Consider the following 23,948-nt stretch of genomic DNA (forward strand, 5'->3'; position numbering starts at 1 on the left):
AATCGGCAAGAGAATCGTAGGGAGAATGATAGCAAAAATGATTACATCCGTGATGAGTTTTCAAACTTACATTTATTTAAACAAATCAACATTGACCTCATATTTACGGGTTGTATACTGCATTTGTTGCACAGGTAATGCATCACTCTATTACGCAAGAACTATGTGTCCTGCAACGCGTGGTATCATTTTGGGATTATTTGACAAAAAATCAAATACATCGGGGACGGGGGAGACTAAGTATCGACAGTACTCTAATTGGGACTAGAGAAATTTGACTAGAAAAAAAAAATGAGCGGTCGATCTTGCTCGCTTAATAGTAGTAGTAATAATAATGATAATAAATAGCAATAGTAATAAATAATATTCAATAATAATGATCGCAGTCATAGAGCTAATAATATTCGCAATGATGATAATACTTCTCGGAGACATAATAAACATGATGATGATAATAATAATAATAATAATAATAATAAATACATCAGCAATAATAAAAAGCACAACGTAACAATAATCGGGGACATAAGTAACAAATCGATCACATTCGAATACAGTACACACTACGAACCGTAATTCTTTTTTAACAGGTTCATCATTTTGCATTTTTTTTTTTGTCATTTAATGATTTTATCGCTATATACGTACTGATCACGGTCACTCGATCTCTCGATTATACGATACATAGAATGAGACTGCTAATTATTCAACACGAAGGCTCCTAAAATCATTCTCATACCGCGAAACGAATCTTTTTTGTCGGGATTAAAGTACTTATTAGTTACATCGCTGGGTATGTAATGTACGTGTTGTATACGTGAAGACCTATATTTTGTATGAAACATATGTATAATATCTATCTATCTATATATATATATATATATATACACAGATAAACTTATGTTGCATACTCAACATACCGATCTTCATATGTCATCATATGTATATGTTTTCTCACCTTCATGCGTGATTCACTGTGTGGAACGTGTGAATGTGTGTACGTGTCTGGGTGTATCGTATTTATATGTATGTAATACCCGCGTGTTTTTCATTAACTATAATATTTTGGCTTTGTCTGTCCTTTTAATTTGTTTTTTTCTTTCTCCTTTTTAACGCTAATGGCAGCACAGATACAATATTATTCTTCTTTTTTTTTTTCTTTGTTTTACATCGTATAGCATCTTAACGTGCCCGAGTCTTTTCTTCTTATAGAAATAACTTGTTATGAATCACTTTGTAACGGGCGTTTAGCGGCTCCCCTGCGCACGGAAACCGCTAAAATTGCCGCCATCCGAATAATAATTACGCAATTAATACATTACGCTATGTATACATTTATACAGTACGCAATGAATACGTCGGAATTAATTACTGTATGCACTACGAAGGAAAGAACCTATATATGTATATGTATACGTGTGTACTTCGAGAAGAAACGAATCGCTATGCAGCGCGTTATTATAGTACGTTTAATATAAGTGGCGTGGCTCCTTCCTGTTTCCCTTCTTTTGTCCCTTTTCTACTTTCTCCTTCCTCTCTTCCCTTTTTCCCTTCTTTTCTTTCGAACTTATCCTATTCGGCGAACTGATCGCGTCTCATCGTTTCCTTCGTCTTTTTTCATCTCGCGAAAACAATCGTCTAGAATGACGATCCACGTGGAATTTCAAACGCAAAAAGGAACACCTTCGTGTATACGATGCTCTGGTATCCGATGAAAAACGCATCGTGACCCTTCTCGACGTCACGTATCTATACGCTTCGTTCTAAAGGCGACCACGCGAATCAGATTCGCGTGTGATCTCGAGAAAGCTCGATCGGGAAAGGATCCTGCTCGCTATATAAATAGTATATCATATTCGTGTGCAGCTACGAACGATCGTCGAGTTTTAAACAATAAATGCAACAACAGCCTTTGTCTCGTAAAAGTACATATTCGTAATTTATCAGCTATCGTTAATCGGCTACAACATCGGCGTCCTTAAATATACGTAGCGAGAGAATAAGAAAGTAATCGAAACAAGAGACAGGGCTCGTACGTCTAAAATGATCATAGTCTTCTGGGAATAGCTCACATAAGTACACATATGCGTTTGTATGTACATGACTGTGTTCGTGTATGTATACGTGTATATGTTTATGCGTGTATGCGTAAATATCTGTGTGTATGTGTTGAGTCATTAAAAACCCTTGGAGCCTTCGAGGGGGAATGTAAAGTGAAGCGTTCAAAAAAGAGCGCGTCTCTATCCGCTAACGATTTACGCTAGAATAATCCTTAACTTCTGAACGAAGAAAATGGTGTGTCACGGTTTCTCGAGATCAAACGAATCCTTCGTGAGTCGACGAAAGAAAGACAGATTGCTAGCCACGGATAACTGCCAACTAATTAAATATATCATCGATCAAATGCAACTAATGGCGTATAATTATCTGCAGACTGCCCCCCCACCCCCTTAAACGGTACTTACAAATACCTAAGTGAGAATTTCTCGTACGCTATGCAACGGTAAAATCAGGCGCGCAGTACTTTAGACATTGTTTAATCTCCCATTTTCTCTTTTTTTTTTTTTTTTAATTTTCTTATACTGTTGTATCTGTCGTAGATTTTTTGTATTTTTCTATTTTTTTTTCAATTTGTTTAGTTTGTTCGATCTCGTCTTAAAACACCCGCAGTTCCATAGAAAAAGTTTACGAGCACGAGATCGCGCGTAACACGTAGAAGAAAAAAGGGAATTATATTCGTCTAACTCTTTAGCTTTTTTTACTTTTCTTTTAAATCTTTTTTCTCTTCTTTTATTTTTGTTCCGTTCTTTTATTCCTCGCGCGATTCTTGCGCAAGCAAAGTCGTTGACATTTAATCCTTTTCCGTTAAATATTTTTTTTGTTTCTTTAAATTTATCATACTTTCGCTCTCTCACTTTCTCTCGATCACTTTCTCTCCTTTTCTCTTACTTCACACTTTTTTTTTCATTCTTTAGAAAATAATTTTTATCTCTGTGAGTTTTCTTTGTGTTTCAGTACGCTTTTCTTTTTGTAATTTTTTTTTTTTTTTTTTTTTTGTAGCGATAGCGTCAAGTGCCACACGAGTAAAGCCCGATACGAACGAGCGACGATTTCTTCCCGCGATATCACTGCGACCCTACGTCTGCTTGGTTATCGTTAATTGGGAAAACAAAGAAAGACGTATGATTGTAGCGATATCGCGCTGATAAAAGACGCTCGTCTGCATCGGGACTTAGAAACCGATCCGGAAGTTCCGATTTCTATTCGTGCGATTAGTTAGAATTAAAGTGTCCGTCGCGAAACTCTAATCTTTCTCTTCTTTTCTCTTATTTAGCTTACTTCACACCCCCGCGACGTAAAATCACCTCCACGTTGCTTGCAACAGGTTCATACAACGAGACGACATCGAGAAACCGCGAGGAAAATGAATGATCGAACAAAAAATTCGAGTCCGAAGTCTTTGGGAGGAAGTCCCGAGTTACTACAAAAATTCTTTTTTTCTTTAACAGAATACGTCTTCTCTCTTTACCTCTTTTTCTTTTTGTTCTCTTCTTTTGGCATACACGATATAATACGATCACGCGCATTATGCAACTGTGCTGTTGGATACTCTGGTACTCGTAATTTAGAATTATAGTTATTATACATTATTAAAAATATGTACAAAATCTGTGTGTACGCGTGGTGTATGTGTTCATGTATGTCAGATGCATGAAAATGTTCAGCTCTGTTCATAGCAGCTAACATAGGTGTTACTTTGAAAGATTGATCAACAAAGTAACACACGTGTTAAACGCTTCAAGTCGATAAAATGCTCGTTTCTGTGTTCTTGTATTTATGTTCGTGTAAATATACGTGACACGTTGTTCGAAGCACTGATTAATCGGTATAGCACAGACCGATGAATGATCGGGGACACATTGAAATCGAAATACAAAATGGACTTTCGATCGAGGCTTCCTCCGTATCGTCAGAAAAACGTCTGAATCTCCTTGGAATAATATCAAAAATCTAAAACGATCGAGTATCGCGGCTAAAGAAGCCGGCAAGAGACCGACGAACGTGTGTACAGAGAGCATATGCGTTTTACAATATGTATACAGTACTCGAAAATCCTCGACGAGCCGCGAGCTTCGTCGATTCCACGGTTACCAGTCAATGGAAAAAGATTCGCTACTGAAAAAACATCCCGTAGTCATTAATAAGTACGTGCAGCCGTCGATAACGTGGATTAGTTGCGTTTTTGTTTCGCTTAATCTTAGTACCCCATCCTTAAGTGGCTATTCAATGAACTGTAAATATAATCCTAATTAATATTGCACGCGCCGGCACATAGGGGCTGCTAAATGTCGTTTAGCTCAGCTGTCAAACAGCGGCCCCCTTTCTTCATTTCTTTTTTACTTTACTTCATGTATGAACTTAATTATGCGTATTATGCATTCGCGAATCGATCCATCCGAGACCCTGAGGGATCCACTATTTTCACTATACGACGACGAGTCGTTGACGCGATTTTTAATATTATTCGCGAAAACAGAAAGGAATATGTAACAAAGGTGTCCTTCTCGTCGAGTCCCGACGACTCACCGAACGAACTTTTATACTCTCGTCTCGTTCTTGCTACGAGACCGATTTATACTCGTATAACCCTCACAGTGCACTTTAATCGTATCGCTCGTTTCGTTTCGTTTCGTCTTCCTTTCCATTCGATTATCCTACGATCCTTTTCTCGTATTCCATCTGCCTGCTCTTTCATCAGCAACACGCAAACCGCATAGTTTTTGTAACTCGCCTTTCCATTCTCCTTTGTATTCGATATTAATATCAACTATACTTAAACATCTAAGCTCGTATTATTATCGTTATGTCGGATGTACCATTTAATCGAATATTACGTTCGACCGTTAACGCGTCGAGCTGTACTTTTCGGTGCTCAGTGTTGCTGAAAAAGTTCAGTATTATTGAGCCGAAAAATCATTCTTCGTTTATCAGAAGAGCGCTCACACGAGGGCTACCATGATTTCTGGTTTGTTCGTTTTGAGTATTTCCAAGCGTTGTGACGCGAACTTGGTTTGATTAGTCCTTGACTTGACCCCTCGCCTCGACCTTTGTGTATCCGCTCAGTTTTTAACGTCTCTTTTTTACTTTTTTCTTGTTTTTTCTTTTTTATAGAAAGAATCGTTGACTCTTCAACTACTACTACTTCAACCGTTTTCTTTCGGTATATGCTCGAAATAATCGATTCGTAGTCTTCGTTTCGTAGGCCAACGATGTGGAATTGCGCCAGCGTGGATAGCCGTCACGAGATTCTCGTTCTCACGTCATCTTTATCCTCTCGTTCTTTCGTTCCTCTTCAATGGTAACTATACATCGTTTATGGTGTTCGTAAATTTCTTCCTCACCTTGTTCGTTCGCTCTCATGAATCCACGGTCTCAGTACGATTCCTAGCTACTCATCCATCACGCGTCGACGATGAGTGAAGCAGAAGCAGCAATTGAACAAAGTGTGTATGGCTCAGAGACGGAAATAACCTTGTCATCGCAGTTGCACGCAAATTTCTCTTTAACGTTCTCTTTTTTCTACACCGGTACAAAATATCTAAGCGGGCTAACTATGAGAAACGCCACCCCTCCTTCCCATCGTATAGACGAAAGGGAGGGACGAAATTAATTATAAAATACCTTCGCTTCGATTTCGAGTACCGTCAACCGTTTCTACCGTCCCCACTTAAACCGTCGTCACGTATTCCCGCAACTCGGTCGTTTCAGCTAACCTGTCGTTAGTAAACCACGGGTCCTCGTATTGGGGCACCTCCTCGCTGCGAGCTCTATTAGGAGCACGTGCCCGTTCACGAGCACGCATTCGGGGCACCTCCTCGCTTAACGATCTCTTGGTAATCCCCATCGTCACGGGAACCTCTAACAAAGCTTTCGATCTCATCAACTGCGGCCTCTGACGGCCCTTTGCTTCCTCGCTAGCCGCGCGAACGATCACAGTAGGCGGTATCAATCTGTCCTCGCTCTGATGACTACTCTCTGATCTAGCCCTTAGAGCCTTTTTCTTCGACAAGCCACGACTCTTTACGATACTCTTCCTGTGAACAGGCTGCGGAGAGTACTGTTGTTGTTGCGATCTCTGTCTCTTCACGGGAGTGACAGGAACCTGAGGAGACCAAATTGGCGGAGACAGATCTACCGGAGACTGTATCCTTTTAGGCGGAGTTCTTTCTGGAGATTCGTCCTTCCAGCCGCCTTGATAGATAGGAAACGCGGAGACTTGGTTAAGAATTCTCCATCGAAAGTCCTCGTCGTCGCTTCTACAGGGAGTCGCCTCTGGAGGTGGATGATGCGTAGGCGTTACGTTGTGGAAGGGCGACCAGGACTTGGGTTCTTCCGGCTCTTGAACCGCGAAACTACCGCCACCACCCTCCGTCGGTGAACCGTCGTAAGGAGTCCACTTGATCTCGCTGATGTGCTTCGGCTCCCGTTTTTTAATCCCGACCGTCGGCAGAGGAGAAGCGTCCTCGTACGGAGCCCACTTCGCGTTCGTGATCGTGATCTCTGGAGAGATCAACCTTCGAACGATTCTGTTATCCAGCTTGGACATCTGTCGAGGATCCGGCTCTGGCGACATGCTCCTTCGAATACTGTACTTTGGCCGTTCCTTCAAGCTCTTGCTCTTGAACCCTTCCGTGGAGTCCTGACTCCTCCATTTCGAGTCCTTCTTCTCGACGGGCAGAGAGAAGTGCGGTTTCATCGCCCATCTGGATCGAATCTTTTTCCCTTCGTCGGGGCTACTCACTTTCTCCTTCACGCCCCATTTTTTCGATGTTTGGCTGTCGACTCTCGCGTGAGATCTTTCCAGCTTCGGTCTCTCCCTGACCCTCTCGGTCTTCACTAGCCTTGTATCTTCGCTGGCGTGTTTCTTCAGTTCCGGCCTCTCCACCGCTAGCTGCACAACCCGCTCTTCCTTACGTTCCACCGTCAACGACGTAGAATGGTACAGTTTCTTTTCCGGCTCCTGTATCGTCGGTTTCTCCGGTTCAGGCGGTTCCTTGGGTTCCGACGGCGGTGAAGGTGCCAAGATCTTCGACTTTGGACAAGTGCACCTTGGCTTTGGATTCGGCAACACCTCCGGAACTTGAAGCCACCTGGCTTCCCTGGCCATTCTGGTGTCGTCGCTGCTGTGCTTTCTCAGATCGTGCATCGGCGTTTGCAAGTAATCCGGCTTGACCGACCATTTGTCCGTCTCCGCGCTATGATGCTTTCTGAGATCACCTCGCTGGATATCGTGCGATTTCTTGTCCTCCGGTGTCAGGCTATGGCAGCTGCATCTCGTCTTCTTGGCCAGATCCAGATCGGTGCTGGACGTGTGTAGAGCCCATCGAAACTCGGTTCCTTCGCTGGTGCGCTTCTTCAGGTCCCAGATCGCGTCGTCCGGCGAGAGGAAGCTACCGTCGGTCCATCTAGAATCGATGCTACGGTACTTGCGTAGATCAGTACGATCCCTATCGGTTACCGCGTCGACCGACGTGTCACAGCTGCATGTCCTCTGGGACGTTGGCGTTCTCTGGGACTCGAGAGGCGCTGGCTCGATCGCGTCCAGATCCTCGATGGTATAGTAAATCTCTTCGCGTCGCCTCTGACCACAGGACGGACATCGTCCGCTTGGCTCTCCATCGTCGCGGCTAGATCGATGATGATGGTGATGCTGATGAGGCTGTCGATGCAACGTCGAGGTCGAGGTCGATGCTGTGGGGTCAAGCTGCGGGGGCAGCTCCTCGTCGTCGCGACGGCCGTCGTCAGAGCGTCGTGACGTCGCAGCCGTGCCTGTCGATGCGCACCAGCAAGTGTGTGTAGCTCCGTCAAGCCGCCTTGGTGGGTACCGCGACTCCGGAGACGACGAGGCTCCGCTCGAGGCCAGTACCAGGCAGACTACCTCGATCACCAGCTCCACAGGCCTGTTTCATTTATTTCGCACTCGGTTAAACGAAACGTAATTAAAATTTATAGTATAATTTTAATTCTAACGCGATCGAGCACCTAGAGAGCACGCATGCGTGTTAAAAAGCGGGCTAATAATATAAATTATAACAAACCTTTAGCTCAGTGAAGACCTCCGTGAAGAATCCTGGTTCGCTGTTAATCCGCAGCATCTCGGAGCTCAGCCGATTGACGATCAACAGGCATCTATCCCAGAACTTGTCTTTGCTGTCCTCGATGAGGAACGGTTTCAAGGGATAGCTGATCTCGTTTCCCATGTAGCTGTAGCTCAAATACAGACACGTTAATACCGTCGCCTGAAGTTCCCTCTCGGACGCTTCGTCTCCGTCGACCAGCTCTCTCACCAGCATATAAATGAACACAACGTTGGCGGGATTAATGAATGCGACATCCTGTTGAAAAACATTCTATATTAATACCAACTTTAGACATTCAACCATGTTGTTTCATATATATAGCTCGCCACTTTTTTTTTAACCAATAATGAATATCGTAACGCGTAATGTACACCTACATATCAACACTAACTTAAACCTGTCTTTTCTCATATATACATCTTCCTTTATATTTGTATTTAACCTAGCCAATAAATATCGCCCATACGTTAAATACGTATTGTCGCTATTTTCCTCAGCTTCGACGTAAAAAGATCAACGTCCAGGCGAGTTATCGTAAGCAACGACCAAGGAAAATAACAAGGTAAAATCGAATTTCTACGAATATAGAGGGCTAGACGGACATTCGATGCATGTCTGGTGCAGGGGAGCGCACGTATTGTTGTTCCGCCGGCGCAGCCCCGTGCATCCAGGTGAAGCGAGGTGCTTCTTCTTGCCAGGCAGACGATACTCGTCCACCGGTAGAAAGGGATGATTCACGCTCGGTGTCGCATTACGTGCCGCGCTTACGAAATTGCAATCGGCATTGTCGCACTCAACACTCCGGCTACGGTCGATACTTCGATTGCAAAGGGTCTTCCTCTCATCGTGACCTCCACGGGGAAACGACGTTTCGCGGTTTCCACGAAGACCCGTCGCTGCACTCTCCGATTTGTTTGCCGTTGTTAAACGGAATACTTCTGCCTCGGTGCACTTTGTATTTTAGCGGAGCTCTCGTATCTCTCTTTTCGGTGATATATGTAGGTTTTAGGAAGTACGTGTTTCTTATTTAGTTAGATAGAGCGTAACTAGGAAGTGGAGAAGGACAAAGTATGTTCTGCGTGGTAAGTTTGATTTTCAGGGTTCGAAGATTCATCTACGGTCAGTTGTGGAAGTTTTTGTACATGAGAAGACTGTTTTGATGAAAATAAAATTTCATCAAATTTTATCGCAAAATTTTCCTAACGTCGATTGCATTACCCAGTATTCTTTTGAATTTAGATAGCCATCTTTCGAAAACTGGCTAATGACAACGTAAAAATTTGGTATATTCAATTACACCCCGATAAAGAGAAAATTGACGTTATTTTAAAAGATATCGGTGTATAGACTCTGTACGATTCAAATTGTAGGCAATCAATTCCTCGTCAGACGTAAGGCAATTTACGTAAACGAAGTTGTTAATATCGCATATTACGATCTACACATCTATTCCTGTTCTTAGCGTGTTAAATATTAGCGATCGCGGCTCGAATCGTCCACTTTTGTCAGCTGTCCTTTACCAAAGGCGTTCTCCTTGCTCTAGAAACCGAGTCCTCCGAGTCATTAGCGAATTAGGACGCGGCGCGTAGGTCGGCTTGGTTCCAGAGTGCACAAGCCAAAGTGCATTGGTTTGTCGAGTGCGCTTAAACCACTGGTATATAACTTCTTCGTTAGCTTCGTATTCGTTTTACGCTTAACACGCAGTTATCTCGCGTATACGTGTGGCTTGTAAATACCTATGTTTACACAAACATCCGTCAAAACACACCCATATTCCACAGGTAAGCGGTAGTGACTAAATCACACGCGTTTAACGTTTCATCGATACGTTCTTTGCGTCAATATTATCGCTGTAATACGCAAGTATAGTTGATATATTATACAAAAGCTATAAGAAAGCTAAACTTAGATCGTCACAATCGTTGTCACGAATACCACGACAGCGTTGAAATATTCAGAGAGAAAGATATTAATTAGATAAGTGTCTCTTTAATGTCGTACAAACCCGTTTCAAAATCAATCGAATTCCGGTACTTTTTGCGTGCTTGATCTAAGTATCTATCGTACATACAGGTATACACAAAGCGTTACAGTAATTGTAGTATTATCGAGAAGAAAATGATACTACGCGAAAAAATAAGTCGGTAGAAACGATTACTGGAACGCTCTGTACACACATGTATATTTATCTACCATACACCTACACATACGTCGTCGATTTCATATTCAAAGCGGAGCGAGTCTTTGACCCTTGAAGCAATCTCTAGCCCCACTCTCGTAGTTCTCCAATTACAACGACTGCTTTGTGATAATTAAAACGTACGGTGGTGATCATAGGCGAGGCGGTTCTTTCGATCGGCGAGGGTTCAACGGCGTATAGGGAGGTGGTTTCATGCACATATGGATGCACCGGCAGTGAGACCCCGCGGTGACCTGACAGGATCGATGCTCCCGATACTACGCGTTTCCTCTTGGGTAGCAGCGATTTTGCCAGCGCGTTGTCGCCCAGCCGGTTGTTGCACCACCGCCATCGTCGCCTTCTCGTTAAGCGCGTTAAACGCGTGCGTTACGCGGTACAAAGCGTCGGTACACGGCTCAATGCCAACGAACAACTCTGACGTGTCACGATACTCGGAGACGTCGGTGCTTCTACTAGATACATACGCCCCCCACCCACCCTTTCGCAAGTATTACAATATTTACTGATCACTCGTGCAAAACGCGATAATATAACGAATGTGAGCAATATTACGAAGAAAACGATTGATCGGTCAGAGTTAGGATAAGGTTCAGAATGCAGAGAAGAAGTTTGCAAAGGTCTTAAATTCTTTTTGGGGTACGTTTTATTTTCTGTAAGTGTCTTAATACTTATAAAGGGAACTGTACGTAGTCGTATGTCGCGGTAGATGAAAAGCACTCTCTCTTAATGATTTTCTTAACGATAGAAAATCCACGGAGCGGAAGATTGCTTCGGAGGCTATAGAAAGCACGAATGTTTGCTCGAATCGTAACAGGTGGATCCAGGAAGTGTGCCACGAGTGATAGCCGTAACTATCGTAACAGAATCCGAAGCTTTGCGGTCGCGTTAACGATATTGTGGCGCACGTTACAAAGGAGGAAAAGAAGAAGATCCGAGCGAACGGTGAAAAGAAAGCAAAGAACTAGAGGAAAGTAGCCCGCAAAAGGAAGGAAAGGAAACCCATCGATATTTAGCGAAAAGGAAGGAGGTTTACCGCGCCAACTTGTAAAAAAAGGAGGAAAAAGGCCAGCTAAGTTACAAAACATCGCGCTTCGACGTATTAATAGCCCGGCTATTTCCGTTTTTCAGGACAGATAATAACTTTCGATATTAATTGGCAGCCTGTATCGGAGCTGAACACGGGGAGAACACGATGGCACGGCAAAGGAGGCGCGATTTATTTTTAAAATAAAGACCTCACCGAGCCATGTACTCGATACGTATCCGTGGAGTTTCCGCGTGTCTTGGTCGGTTCACAGAGCTCACCTGCTCGGGTATAACGTGGCTCTGTGGCAAAGCCTTCGAGGGTAGAAAAACGGCGATACAGAGCCGACGGAGCACACGACCCGCCTGGTATATTCGTTCCCTCGGTCGATATTCCCTTGGGGTGAGCGGCCTGCATCCATACACGGACCTCTGCAACCGCGTTTTTCATCAGCTTATCGAAGATTCAACGGTTCTAATTGAATTTTCGAGACTCTGTACATACGAGACTGTGACGGATCTTTAATTCGACTGACCAGAACCCGACCAGGTACACGCTTTTAACTCCAATCAACTCGAGGTCGCACTCATCCGCACGAAAGTGTCTCTTTGATGTTACAACGTACTCGAGCCATCACTCTCTTCGGTATAATTGAATTCGATACCGCCTCTGGAGAGTATTTGGACAGCGAATATCAGGTAACACTCGTTCAGCTGTCGGACGAGTTTTGAAAACTCAGGAATCGGTCTTCTTTCGTTCGTCCTTTATTTTTTAATTTCTTACGACTCAAGTAAATACTTATAATAAATACTTAGCGAACGATCATATATTATGTTTTTAAATTTATCTTGGAATTTCCTACATCTTGTGTCAAGTTTTTGCGATAAATGGACGTATGGAAGTAAGTCGTTTATTTTTCGAGAATAAAATGTAGAGTCGATTTGGCTTCTGAGAAGCTTCACATATGATCGCGATCGTGCACGCGTTGCATACGGAAAGATAATCCAAGGATAATTAAGCACGTGGGCGCGTGATGGACGAGCGATTACCTATCGTGATACCGTGGAATCCGGAATCGGTTTATTTGGCTTCCTGTTGACAAAGAATAAGATAGGCTATCTTACACGTGCGCTTTCCCTTTGTCGTCACAACCCGACCACATCGTGAACACGAAAAACGATTGCACCGGCATATGGTTTCCCTTTAACGAGATTCTCCGCAATGACGTTCAAGCTTCCTCTATTTACCGTCTAGACAAAGTGGATTAACGTTCTAACTTAAACGATCTACGTGTTGCTCCTGCTTCGGTATTTCGCGATCGTCACACTTGCTCTCGAGTCACGTGCTTTTTCTCAACGAACAAACACGTCGGCGAAAGTGGATTAAATCGAAATTAAATCGGCGTTGATCGGTCGAGATCGGAATCTATCTTGTTAGAATGGCGATCGAACCTTTTCGAAAAATCGAACGACCAAGCCGCGGTTTGAAAGTTTGGCAACGTTTTCGCTGAACGAAGATTATGCGACTCGACACGGGAACGCTGTTGCAACAAATAAAACAAACTCGGTTACCTAACCACGAGACATGGAATATTCCGATCGTAAGCTTCGAAAGTTCGTTGTTAAGTAGAATTACGAATAAGTTTTATATAATCCTTTTGGAAGGACGATATTAGCGTAGTTAGCGTACGTTTCGAGAGTCATCGTGAAATAGTCATTTTGACGGAACAAAAGCTAAGTGAACATAATTGTATTGGTGATAATTTGTTTCCTTTTACGCTGTTCGTCATTCTGTGTTCCGTGAAAACATCAATTTTACCATTGATCGTGTCAAGTGTGCGAAATCTGTCGACGCCCTCGCTGTGAGTGTGTTTCTAGGGCGGACTGCATGTGTCACCCTTGACTGATTAGATTTGAGCACGTGCACGATCGATTTGCGGTTCTTCGTCGCCGAGTAGAAACCTCAGAGTGAAAAGAGCGTGCTTTCGCATTATGTTATTTCTACATGACGTACACAAAGTAACGCCGAGAAAAATCCAGATATCACTGCCTCGTTAAAAAATGAAATAACAACTGTAAAATCGAAAAGTACAAATATCAACTACCGCTATTTTCCAATAATTGGCGAGCTTTTGCTTTTTTTTTTTTGCTCTGTTTCGTACGAGCAGTGCAACTTCTCAGGAAGTATATATTTCGCCATTACAGTCGTCGCTTCGATGACCGTCGTTGTTATGCGCGCCACTTAACGTCGAATTAAGTGGCATCTGGAAGGAAAAGTGGCAGAAAGCACGATGGAAAATTATTCAGGGCATCTGATTGCCCTACTTGCGTCAAAGTCACCACGAATCACGACTAATTAAGTATGCAACGATCGTCCTTGTGAAACGCCCGATTTCTGAACTTTCCTGACAAGAATGGGCGGGAGTAACATCTTCGTTGAGTTTTAAATTATTTTCAGAGAAAGTGGCAAAGTAAGCTTTTCCCATTCCCTTCTTTAAATATTTTCTCCATACTACGAACCGTTTACCTGACGTTCGTTTACGTATAAATAAAAATATATTTAGGGCAAACATTTTTTATAGACGAACGATTTTCCAGCCCTAACGGATAAAAGAAATTTTCGTCCGATATTTAATAATAGTAGCGATTCGGTTTCGCAGCGAGGAATCGATAAAGGCAACTTTTACGTAACACTAGCTGGGCTTTCGATAATTCGATGCAGCTACGATCCGTCCAACATCCAGCAATAAGCTTACTTCACCCTGTTCTACTCCAACTACGAAACTTCTCTGTTCGAGTTGGGGTTCACCCTTAACGAGCAACTTTCAACGACACCCGAAATCTACACACCGACTACTTTATCAAGGAAGCTGTGAACTTCTTCGACATTTCTTGCTGCAGACATTTCCTCCCCAAAAATCCTAGTTTCCGAAAGTAGGGTAACGTAGTTGCATCGTGTCGATAAACCTATGGTACGCTGGCAAACGGCTGACGAAAGCTGCAATTTTTTTAAGTAATCCCCTTTCCCTTGGCTGGAAGCTTCTTCTTTCGAGGGTAAGAAGCTCTGGGGTTCGGAGAAGAGGTCGTCTCCCCGTTGCAATTAAAACCGAAGGGTGAACGTCCCTAGCGAGGTCCCCCGCATATTTCCACACGGCGCTGGTTAAGGGGTGGTTCTGCAACGTTGCCGCTCCACGCACGTGACCCTCCACCCCCACCCTGGCACGCAGTTTCCCCGATGCTGCACATTGCTGCACACATTTTTTTACCGCGGCGCCTTAACCACCCTCTTCGATGCCCCCTCCCCCTATCGATTCGCGACCGTTCTTTATAATTAACCGCGCGGCGTTCCAATTTCTGGCCGAGAAAAAAAAAGCACATATATACGCGCTGTACGCGTAGTACGAGCGAATTAGTGCCGCATGGGAGATGAACTAGGGAATGGAGAAAAGCGTCGAGCCTAGCTATAAAAGGATTTTAGTCAGTTTATTATAGAGAGCCCGCGGAGGAAAGTAGGTGACTGAAAAAGGGTGGATGATAACGTAACGGCCGAGTATCGCGCTAAAAATAATTATTCCGCTGATAATTCTGGTGGATTTTACGTAGTGTGTGATGTCACGTAGGCAGGTTCGCGATATCAAACGTGGAGGAAAAGCGGCCAGGAAATTGAATACTCGTAGCAGGGACTGACGCGAGTGCTTAACGTTCGAGTAAGGGCTAGTAGGATTTGGGGTTGAAAAACAGGGTAACGACGATCGCTAGAGAGATTCTTCGACAGCGAAAGCTGCGGCTCTGTGTATATTTACCTACGCTGTACACTCGTTCGAACGAATAAACACACGCACGTGGATGGGCTCCATGCTACCCTTATTACGAATCGACGTGTGCGTGACTGCACGTTTATATCGATGCTACTTTCCCTCCCGAACGTCTACCATCGTGGAATACCGCATACTCGTGACTTTTGCACAGATAGCTCCTCGATAGATGCTGAAAGGGGATTGCTTTCTGCGTTTCTTCGCAAGAATTCTAGGAACGAAGCTTGGCGTAGTTTTTCATTGGCTTTCGCTGACGTTTCGAACGATGACGCGCGAAATTAAAAAAACATAGATCAGGTTGTAGATATTCACGAGTTTATAGAAGATTTATGGATGCAAAAATGCACGAGCTAAGACAATAAATCAAATTTTTGTATATATATGTTTGTATATATGCAAATTACCATGTACAGTACGCTTAATGCATTATGATCAGAAAAAGGGAAATAAAAGAGATAATTTCTCGATCGTTGTTGGCGCGACGTTTCAGGGATGAATCTAAAGATCGATGTTAACAATTCGACGCAAAACGCGCGGCCGCGTGCCGATGGAAATGTCGCATTTCGATCGAACCTTCGAAACTGGATTAGCGCCACGACCATATCAATATTCCAGTCGAATCTCTCCTGTTCCCAATATAGATAGTTCAACTTTAGAAGACTCGAGCTATTCCTCCACCATTCCTCTTCTTCTCTGTCGATGTTCGACTTACAGCGATAAAAGAATTGACGCATCGTTGCACGATAGAAGGATGTCATAGCGGAGCATTTAGGATAAAGTCGTTAACGGAGGATTTTTTGAATGGAAAGATAAACTGAACCCTCGTTGCATTCGTTTCGAGGGGCAGACTTTATCGGCAGCGTGCGCCATAAACGCGACGAACTTATCAACGTAGGAAATCGTTCGGTATCGTATAGTCTCACATGATAGAATATTTAAAAATCAAAGTTTCTCGTATTCGTATTCGCAAGGATGGAAAATTTGCTAATTGAAAATTCTGATTAAGGAACTGTCAGGTTCGAATAACCGGTTAAGATCTGGAGAATTTCGAAACTCGTAAGCAATAAAATATGAGCATGAAGTTTTTTCTGAAAAAGACAAATAGGTTGCACGAACGGTGGATAGAGCAAGAAAGCGTGGAAGTATTATATGTTTTTACGTGATCGGTGATAATTATCCGATTCGCGTGAACGTGATGACATTGTGCTTAAGATAGCAGGGACGCGAACGTCACCGATGACGAAGGAGTCGCTTGTCAATGGGTGAGTAAATATCGTTTTCGTGGGCAGATTGACGATGGTTTTCCGCAAAACCTAATGCAACGTTGCGTGATAGCTCGTAAGCTGGATAATCGATAATGACCTTCGTAGCTGCGAAAGAAAAAGGACAGTGGAAGGAATCGTGGTTTACAACGAGATACGTCGCACAAAGGAATATGTTGATTCTGGAAAAACATCAGCTTGTAGAAAGCAGGTTAGATATCGGAGAACGTTCGTGTCGATTCCGTGGGCGAAAATAAAACGATAAATTCGCGGTAGTCTTGAATTCAAGGTATTGTTTAATTCTACGCTAGTACTTGACCCAATTTGTTATTAGCAGCTATTATGTTTCATTCTCTCCGAGATTTTATTGTAGAAACCAGAAACAATCGAGGCAGCTTCTATATCGCTAATCATTTTTTCATTCCTTCGCCCACGATTCATCGTGCGACAACCACATATTCCAATGACAAAAGAGTCGGTGTTCCTTTCGCTTTCAACGTCTTGCGCGTTGATCGACTTTGCAACAATACATCGAAAATGGAATTCTCGTCTATTCAGAGTGTCTGAAGCGACACGCGATAATGGTATGTCCGACAAACTAGACACGAAAATCAACTTCGTTCTACGTCCAGAGTACTCGCTTTCCTACACATACGCGAACGTTTGTTAACGAGCAGAGATACGTCAAAGTTATTGCTGAAAACCTGAAAGCCAAACGAATGAGTAATCTAACCTGTTACAAGTTCATAACATTTGCATAAGCCGCGATATTAGCATAGAAGCGTGATTTGGCGGTAAAATCGAAACGAATTCGAAGGGAAATCGCGAGCAGTTCGCTCGATCGATCCTGTACCTCGAATGCGTGTCCCACGTTGTACGTGTGCAACGAACAGTTCATTGCGCCGCCAAGTACCATATGGATCTGTCTAAATGGAAGCTGGTGTTTCGTTGAGGGAAAAAGTTGAATTCCCTTCGTGGCATATTGTGACTAACCTGCGGCCTCGGCGGCTCTCATTACGGAGCCACGTATTCCCGTGGGTCATCGCGTATGCATGCACCCTGTGGAGCATTTCGAACGATGGAAGGAGCTTTAGAGTTTCGATAGGAAAAGAGTCGAGGGTGCTCTCACTGTTCAGACGCGTGGCGAATCTCGTATCGCCTAAATGGCAAAACGACACTTTCGTTCGCCTCTCTTTTTCGCCACGCTTCCCCAATATGCATCGAGTCGGCGTGAGACGGATGTCGAGGAGGATTTGGCTGAGCTGCAGGGCAAATATCTCGCGCGACCAAAAGTTTGTTCTCGATCATCGAGGCTGATCAAACCTTTCGTCTCTCGCGCTTCTCGTCAGCCGCTAATGGCGACGATAATATGATACCGAACGGCTGAATCGCCTGGTGTCTCGCTTAATTCACTCGTTATAAATGATATTCCAACGATGAACTTTAACGAGGTTGTACCTAGGACGGTCGATGGGATAAACACTGATTATCGCGTTATCGTTAATTGGTTGGCTTTCGTTATCGAGCGTGACCGCGTTGCTTGCCTGCAAACTAATTCTCATATCGATAAAAGTTTCTAACGATAAGTTTTTAAGGTGGAATCGAAGGAATATGAGGACCAAAAGGATATAGTTAGGTAGAATTATTCGAGTCATCTAAGTCTCGGTCATCTTAAAATTCAATCTTAAACTTTGCAGAGAACGATGAAATTTGTCGTGTAATCGAAGTAAGTCTACCTTGCCGCATCGTTGATATAACGTTAAAGTTATTTCAATGACTCACCTGCCAGCCTTGAAGCAGTAGGCTTCTATCGACGGTCCTCAGCCACATGACAGCGTCGCCGGCCTGGAAGTCTCTTAAACGAGTGCATTTCCTGTGAAGGAAGACGCCGAGGCATTTGAGCAATTCCGAAGTCGAGGCTTGAATCACGGTTTTCCTTGGCTTCGGGGGTAAAGGCTTCTGTACGAGCTTCTCGCACGTCGGGTTGTGCGTGGTATGATTGTTGTTCGACGCCGGTGGTTTCGTCTGCTCCAAGGGAATAGGAGATTAATCTTCGTAAAAGTACTCGCGGGAGAGGATTTATCTTTCATAGAGAGAGAGAGAGAGAGAGAGGGAGAGTAGCGGATTTCACAGCGTGGCTAGCGATAAATAATTCCTTATCGATAGGGGAGTCTCGACTTCCGCTTTCAACTGAAATTCTTGAAGAGTTAGAACGATGAAAGTTGAACACGCCTCTGAATAAGCAATGTTGCGTTTGGAGAAATTTTTCGCGAAGGGAAGGAAGAAGTACGCGTGTGTACCTGTGCAATAGACGAAGGGAAACATCGACGCGATCGATATAGTTTCGATCGTATCTAGGGTCAAAGCACCTTCGACGTTCTTCGCACGAGACTGCCAAGTCAGTTTCGAGGCTGATTCGCGGACATTTGCACGAAAATGGGCCACTTTTACCGCAATCGCCACGCAAACTATGCCGTATGGCGTAAACTATGCAACGGCGTTTCTTTCTTCCTATCGTTTGGAAAATTTTAAGCTCTCGATATGATTGACGGGTGCCATGCCATTGGCTTTTCGTTCGTTTTGACGTTTCGCGAACATTGGCGCAAAAGCGCAACTCATAACACGACTGTCTCGCGAAAAACCAAAAGCATGGCATTTATAAAATTATAGTTCAAAATATAGTACGAATATTTGGTACCATCGATATTTTTTGCGAATTTGATATCGATAAATTAATTAAGTAGGAAACGGCCGCAAATATTCTGTATCTTTGGTAAAAACTAAGAAAACAAAAAAGAACGAGGCTCACCTGAGGCGTCTGTATGTTCTTATTCTTATCGACGATGGGTATGTTATCGAGCGGCTGCCTAAAGCCGATATTCTTGTTCTTATTGTCGAGCTTCTTCTTGTTGTTGTTCGACGTGCTGAACCGTTTCCACGAAAGCGCGTTTATAAACAAAGAATGCTTCTTCAAGTTCTTCTCGAGCGCGTTCTTCTCCGAAATAATTCTCGCATTGTCGTTGTTATTCAAATTGATATTATTGTTTTGCAACGAGTTATTGTTCGTAGGCGGATGGTTCGTGGGCGGCGCCGGCGCCACTGTAGCGACGCCACTCTTGTTCTCCCGATTCTTCGCATTGTTCAACTGCTCGTAATTGAAATTGTTCAACGTGAAGTCAGCGGGATGTTGATGTCCCGTTGGCGGATAAACGGAACCGCGTCTGTCACGCGGACTGAACGACAACACCGTACCCATGCTGCTGGGTCGGTTCTCTTGTTGTTGTTGTTGTTGTTGATGTTGTTGTTGCTGTTGTTGTTGCGACGGTGCCTGTGGCTGTTGCTGCGTCTGCGTCGCCTGATGACTGGGATTCTGACCCTGTCGACTTACGTTTTGAGTCGGATGTCCAGGATTTTGGCCCGGATTGGTCGTCTGCTGTCCTGGGTTCTGGGTGTGATGGCCTGGGTTCTGATTCTGGTGGTCCGGGTTTTGACTCGGATGGCCTGGGTTTTGACTCTGGTGGCCTGGGTTTTGACTCTGGTGGCCGGGGTTCTGGCTCTGGTGGCCGGGATTCGAAGTCTGGTGACCCGGGTTTTGACTGTGTTGTTCCGTTTTCTGAAACTGTTGAGCAGGATTCTGATGAGCGGGGTTTTGAGTCGAGTGATCCGGATTGTGCGGCTGCTGTTCCGGACTCTGTGTCTGTTGTCCAGGATTCTGGGTCTGATGACCCGAATTCTCAGCGTCCGCGTTCAGCTCCTGGGTCTGATGACCCGAATCTTGTGTTTGCTGAGACGTAGTGGGCGGAGGTCTCGGTGGTCTCAATGTTGTAACGCGGTGCGGGGGTGGCGGGGGGATTCGAGGAACCGAGGATTCCCTCGAGGGTCCCGTCAACGGGGTGGCATCCCCTGGCTCGATGGCCTCCTCCACGACGGGACCCACCACCTCGCTCAGCCGACCTCCCAGCCTGCTGACTTCTACCTGCGACGTGAACGACCCTGTCTCCTCCTTTACCTGCACTTCCTATCGAACTTCTCGCCTCTGTTTTCGTCGCCTTCTCCCCTCTTCCCGTCGTCTGTCTCGTCAGCTACCGTTAACGCGATCGCGTATTTTCTCCTCCGCGAGAAAACCGTGAAGAACGTCGTACGACCAACCGCGATCGATAAACCAACAAGTCCACCAAGAAATATCGTACAGTCGGCGCACACTCTTTTCTCGATCGTTTCGTTGGTCGTTTCGTTCGCGAAAACTTCCCTCCTCGAGCTGCTTGTCACGAGGGAAAATGTCGTCGCTGCGTGGAGAAGATGTCGGTCGACGTGCAAAATGGCGAGCGATCGATGCCTCACCGCCCTCCGCCTTTCGGAGGGAGGATCAATCGGGTGAATGAAAACACAGAAGCGACACACCGAATTACCTCACCAGATATGTTACTCCGTTCTCCCTCTTCGTCTGATCCGAGGGGGACGCGTACACCCCTTTTTCTGGCAACTCTCTTCCCTTTCACGATCCTTCCCAACTTCCGTGCCGTTCACCAGCACACTCGCTGCACTCTCGCCGCACTCTCGGTTACCACTTTCCAGCCGTTGCTTCCACGCGGTTCTCGTGGATCCGATTTCGTAGATTGGCTCGAATCTCCCTTGCCGATAGATCGATACCAGCCAATAACGAATCATCCACGAGAACGTTCACTCCGCCGTTCACTCTCGGACCAGCCGAACGCTTCTTTGTTTACCACCCTGTTTTCTCCAACCTCTCGGCTAACCAGAGAAAATCCACCGTTCGTTAAGAGCTTCCTCTTAATCCCAGATTGCCTTGTCTCTCTTCTAGTTTCTTCTTCGATCGGACGAACGTTTAACGACGCAATTCACGCTTCCCAACGGCGAATGTCGAACACTTTGACGGCTCACGCGACACGACCTGTCACTGTTGACAACGCGCGAGGGCTGCGTGTATGTTGACAGAGCTAGTGGGGAACCAGTGGCGCGGCGAGCTCCGATTCGTGTCTGCTGGCTGCCGTGTTCGCCGACGTCGCCGTCACCGTCCTCGTCCTCGTCCTCGTCCTCGTCCTCGTCGTTGTCGTCGTTCGGTCCTCTCGTTCGTTCGTTCGTTTGTTCGTTCGTTCGTTCGTCCGTTCGTCCACCGCCAGACTTTCTACGACCAACCAACACGTAGCACGCCCCATCCCTGTTATCGGTGCGCGCGCAGTCGTTCGATAAACGCGCTACGTCGATTTCACGGGGGTGGAAAGACAGAGACAGAGATAAGGAGATTAAGGAACACGGAGAAGGAAAGAGAGAACACACGGAACGGCAAGGGATCCCCGAACAGAAGGGTGAAGTACGGACCACGAAGGTGAAACGAAGAGAGGCTAGCCACGCCGCATACGCCCAAACATTTCTTTCGTTTCCTTCGACGCCGCGACGCCCGCTTCTCCACCTCCAGCTTACTTGCGAATTTACGAATAACCGCCCCTCACCTTCTCACCCCGCGGCCCTTACGCGAATGTTTGGCCGGAAGCGACCGCGGGACCTGAACGTAGGTCGAGATTCTACCTCGCGGAGAACAGCCATTGCCGAGTGGGGGTTGCTTCCCGCTATGCGGTTTTCGACTCGGCGAGCAATTTTATACCTATACCCTTTCATGCCTTTTTAACTCTTTGCCTCCTCTCTACGCTCTCCTTTCATGGGGTTTTCCAAGTGTTTCGATACGAACGCGTCGATGCTTTTTTAAGAGCGGATTAGATTGATCGTAATGATCGATGAGAACGATTTTGTACTTGCTACAAGTGCTACGAACTACGAGTATATATATATATATTTTTCTATCGAAGATTCGCGCGAGATTCACGAAGAAGAAGGAGATCTAAGAAATTTATAAAGAGAAAATTCTGTTTTCTTAGCATAACGGTCAATATGCCTTAACTATTAAGAATTTTCTACAACCATTCGCTAAACATTCGTCAAAAACAAATGTTTTTCGAAGCAGCGTAATCGATTCTCAGGATCGTGTGGCAGTTAATAAACCCAGTAGGACACTTTGGAGATTCGCGTTCGTGTATCACAAGTAAATCTTTCATCGTTGCAAAATATAGATTATTATACGTCATGGTTCGCGAAGGTAACGTAGATTCCTCAAAGCCTTTGAGAAAGGTCATGACACCTTTTCTACCTGCAACATTTTATTACGTTTTCTGTTCATCTATCGGATATGTAGCCGCGTTGCGGCCTCTCAACTAGTCGACGATCGGTTAAATCGCAGTAATTCGGTTGGGGTCACGAACCTTGGATGATATTAGCGCTCAAGGTGGAGGATAGATTAATCTCTTAGGTACGACGCGCCACTATAGTGGCTTTCGCGGATGTCATCTTGTGTTACGACTTTGTTGTGAGTCACTTTACTGACTCATTTGCTCACTGTTCAAACTATATAATCTTTTTCATTTGTTTTGCTTCACAACATTTTATAACAGTGTCAACAATATACAGTCAGAATATATAGTCTTTGTTTTTGATACGCCATTATCAGGTATCAATCGTTGCTTTTCGTTAAAACAAATATACCATTGTTAGATGCTCTTTTTAACATGCCAATGCGTATCCTTATAATTTTGTAGAATCTTCAATCTGAAAATATCGCTCCAAAATAGAAAACTAAGAAAAATTTGAAAGACACTATCGCGCTATGAGCGTGAAAATTGTGACGTGAGTCTATGTGTGGGGCCGTCCTTTAAAATATATCACGCTCAATTGTATTATTAATTATTAAAGTAAATTATTAAATTTAAAGTATACGTATCATATTTTGAAGAAAAATTATAATTTAGTTATCAAACTTTGAACTTCGTTCCAATGTGTTTGCTTATCGCAATGCTGTATCGTTTACGTGTAATTCGTGTGAAACTCTGCAGTAGAGAGAAACATCCTCGCGCAAAATACAGCCGCACCTAAGAGGTTAAAGAGTTTTACTATGATTGTGATTTTGTACGTCTATTTGAAGAGTCGCAGTATGATTATAATTTGTACGTCGTTTTTATTTTGAAGTCCCTTTTGAAGAGTGTCAACGCTAGAACTACCACACCAGTCACATTGACTGGTTTTACAAATTTATTTTAAAATTCCTACTTCGTGTTATATCTTTTCCCTTCAATGGTGTAATGACTTTCGCAACGATAACTAAAAGAATAATATAACGAATTTTATTTTGTTTTTTATGTATTCAAATTCAAAATAATTTTATATCAAGGCTACTTATACCAATGCCAGTCAAAGTGACTGGCGCTTGTCAAAGTGTAGAAGGGTCCTGCAATCTGTTTATCCAACTCCAATTAACCAGTTTCCTCGTTTTCTACAACTTCCCACGCGTTTTTAAAACTTTTACCGCGCATCATTCGATACGATGATATCAGTTATCAAAAAAATTCCGGATCGATCGTTAGATCGCTAGATGCTAACATCAGAAATACCACACCAGTCAAAATGACTGGTTCGACGATTTTATAAATGTGTCAACTCT

The 23,948-nt window shown here is 44.2% G+C and overlaps 1 protein-coding gene across 1 annotated transcript; it reads right to left on the reverse strand.

Annotated features, from left to right (window-relative positions):
* Nucleotides 1-52: 52 nt before the first annotated feature.
* Nucleotides 53-22,955, reverse strand: LOC117153847 (Cdk5 activator-like protein). The gene is made up of 6 exons (XM_076617024.1): nt 22,920-22,955; nt 19,750-20,417; nt 19,251-19,674; nt 18,224-18,466; nt 8,107-8,396; nt 53-7,961 (listed from the first exon to the last, which is right to left on the reverse strand). Exons 1-6 carry the CDS (start codon nt 22,953-22,955, stop codon nt 5,729-5,731), a joined length of 3,894 nt encoding a protein of 1,297 aa, XP_076473139.1. The 3' UTR covers nt 53-5,728.
* Between the last annotated feature and the right edge of the window lie 993 nt (nt 22,956-23,948).

Source organism: Bombus vancouverensis, chromosome 3 (assembly GCF_051014615.1).
Source record: "Bombus vancouverensis nearcticus chromosome 3, iyBomVanc1_principal, whole genome shotgun sequence".
NCBI lineage: Eukaryota > Metazoa > Arthropoda > Insecta > Hymenoptera > Apidae > Bombus > Bombus vancouverensis.

What these genes read in the sequence shown, in the direction of transcription:
- LOC117153847 (XM_076617024.1), bottom strand. Translation starts at nt 22,955, where the DNA reads ATGGCGTATCAAAAACAAAGACTATATATTCTGACT. An exon ending in AAAGACTATATATTCTGACT is followed by an intron (nt 20,418 to 22,919) that starts GTATATTGTTGA and finishes TTCACGTCGCAG; the next exon opens with GTAGAAGTCAGCAGGCTGGG. An exon ending in GCACCGTCGCAACAACAACA is followed by an intron (nt 19,675 to 19,749) that starts GCAACAACAACA and finishes GTTGTCGTTCAG; the next exon opens with TCCGCGTGACAGACGCGGTT.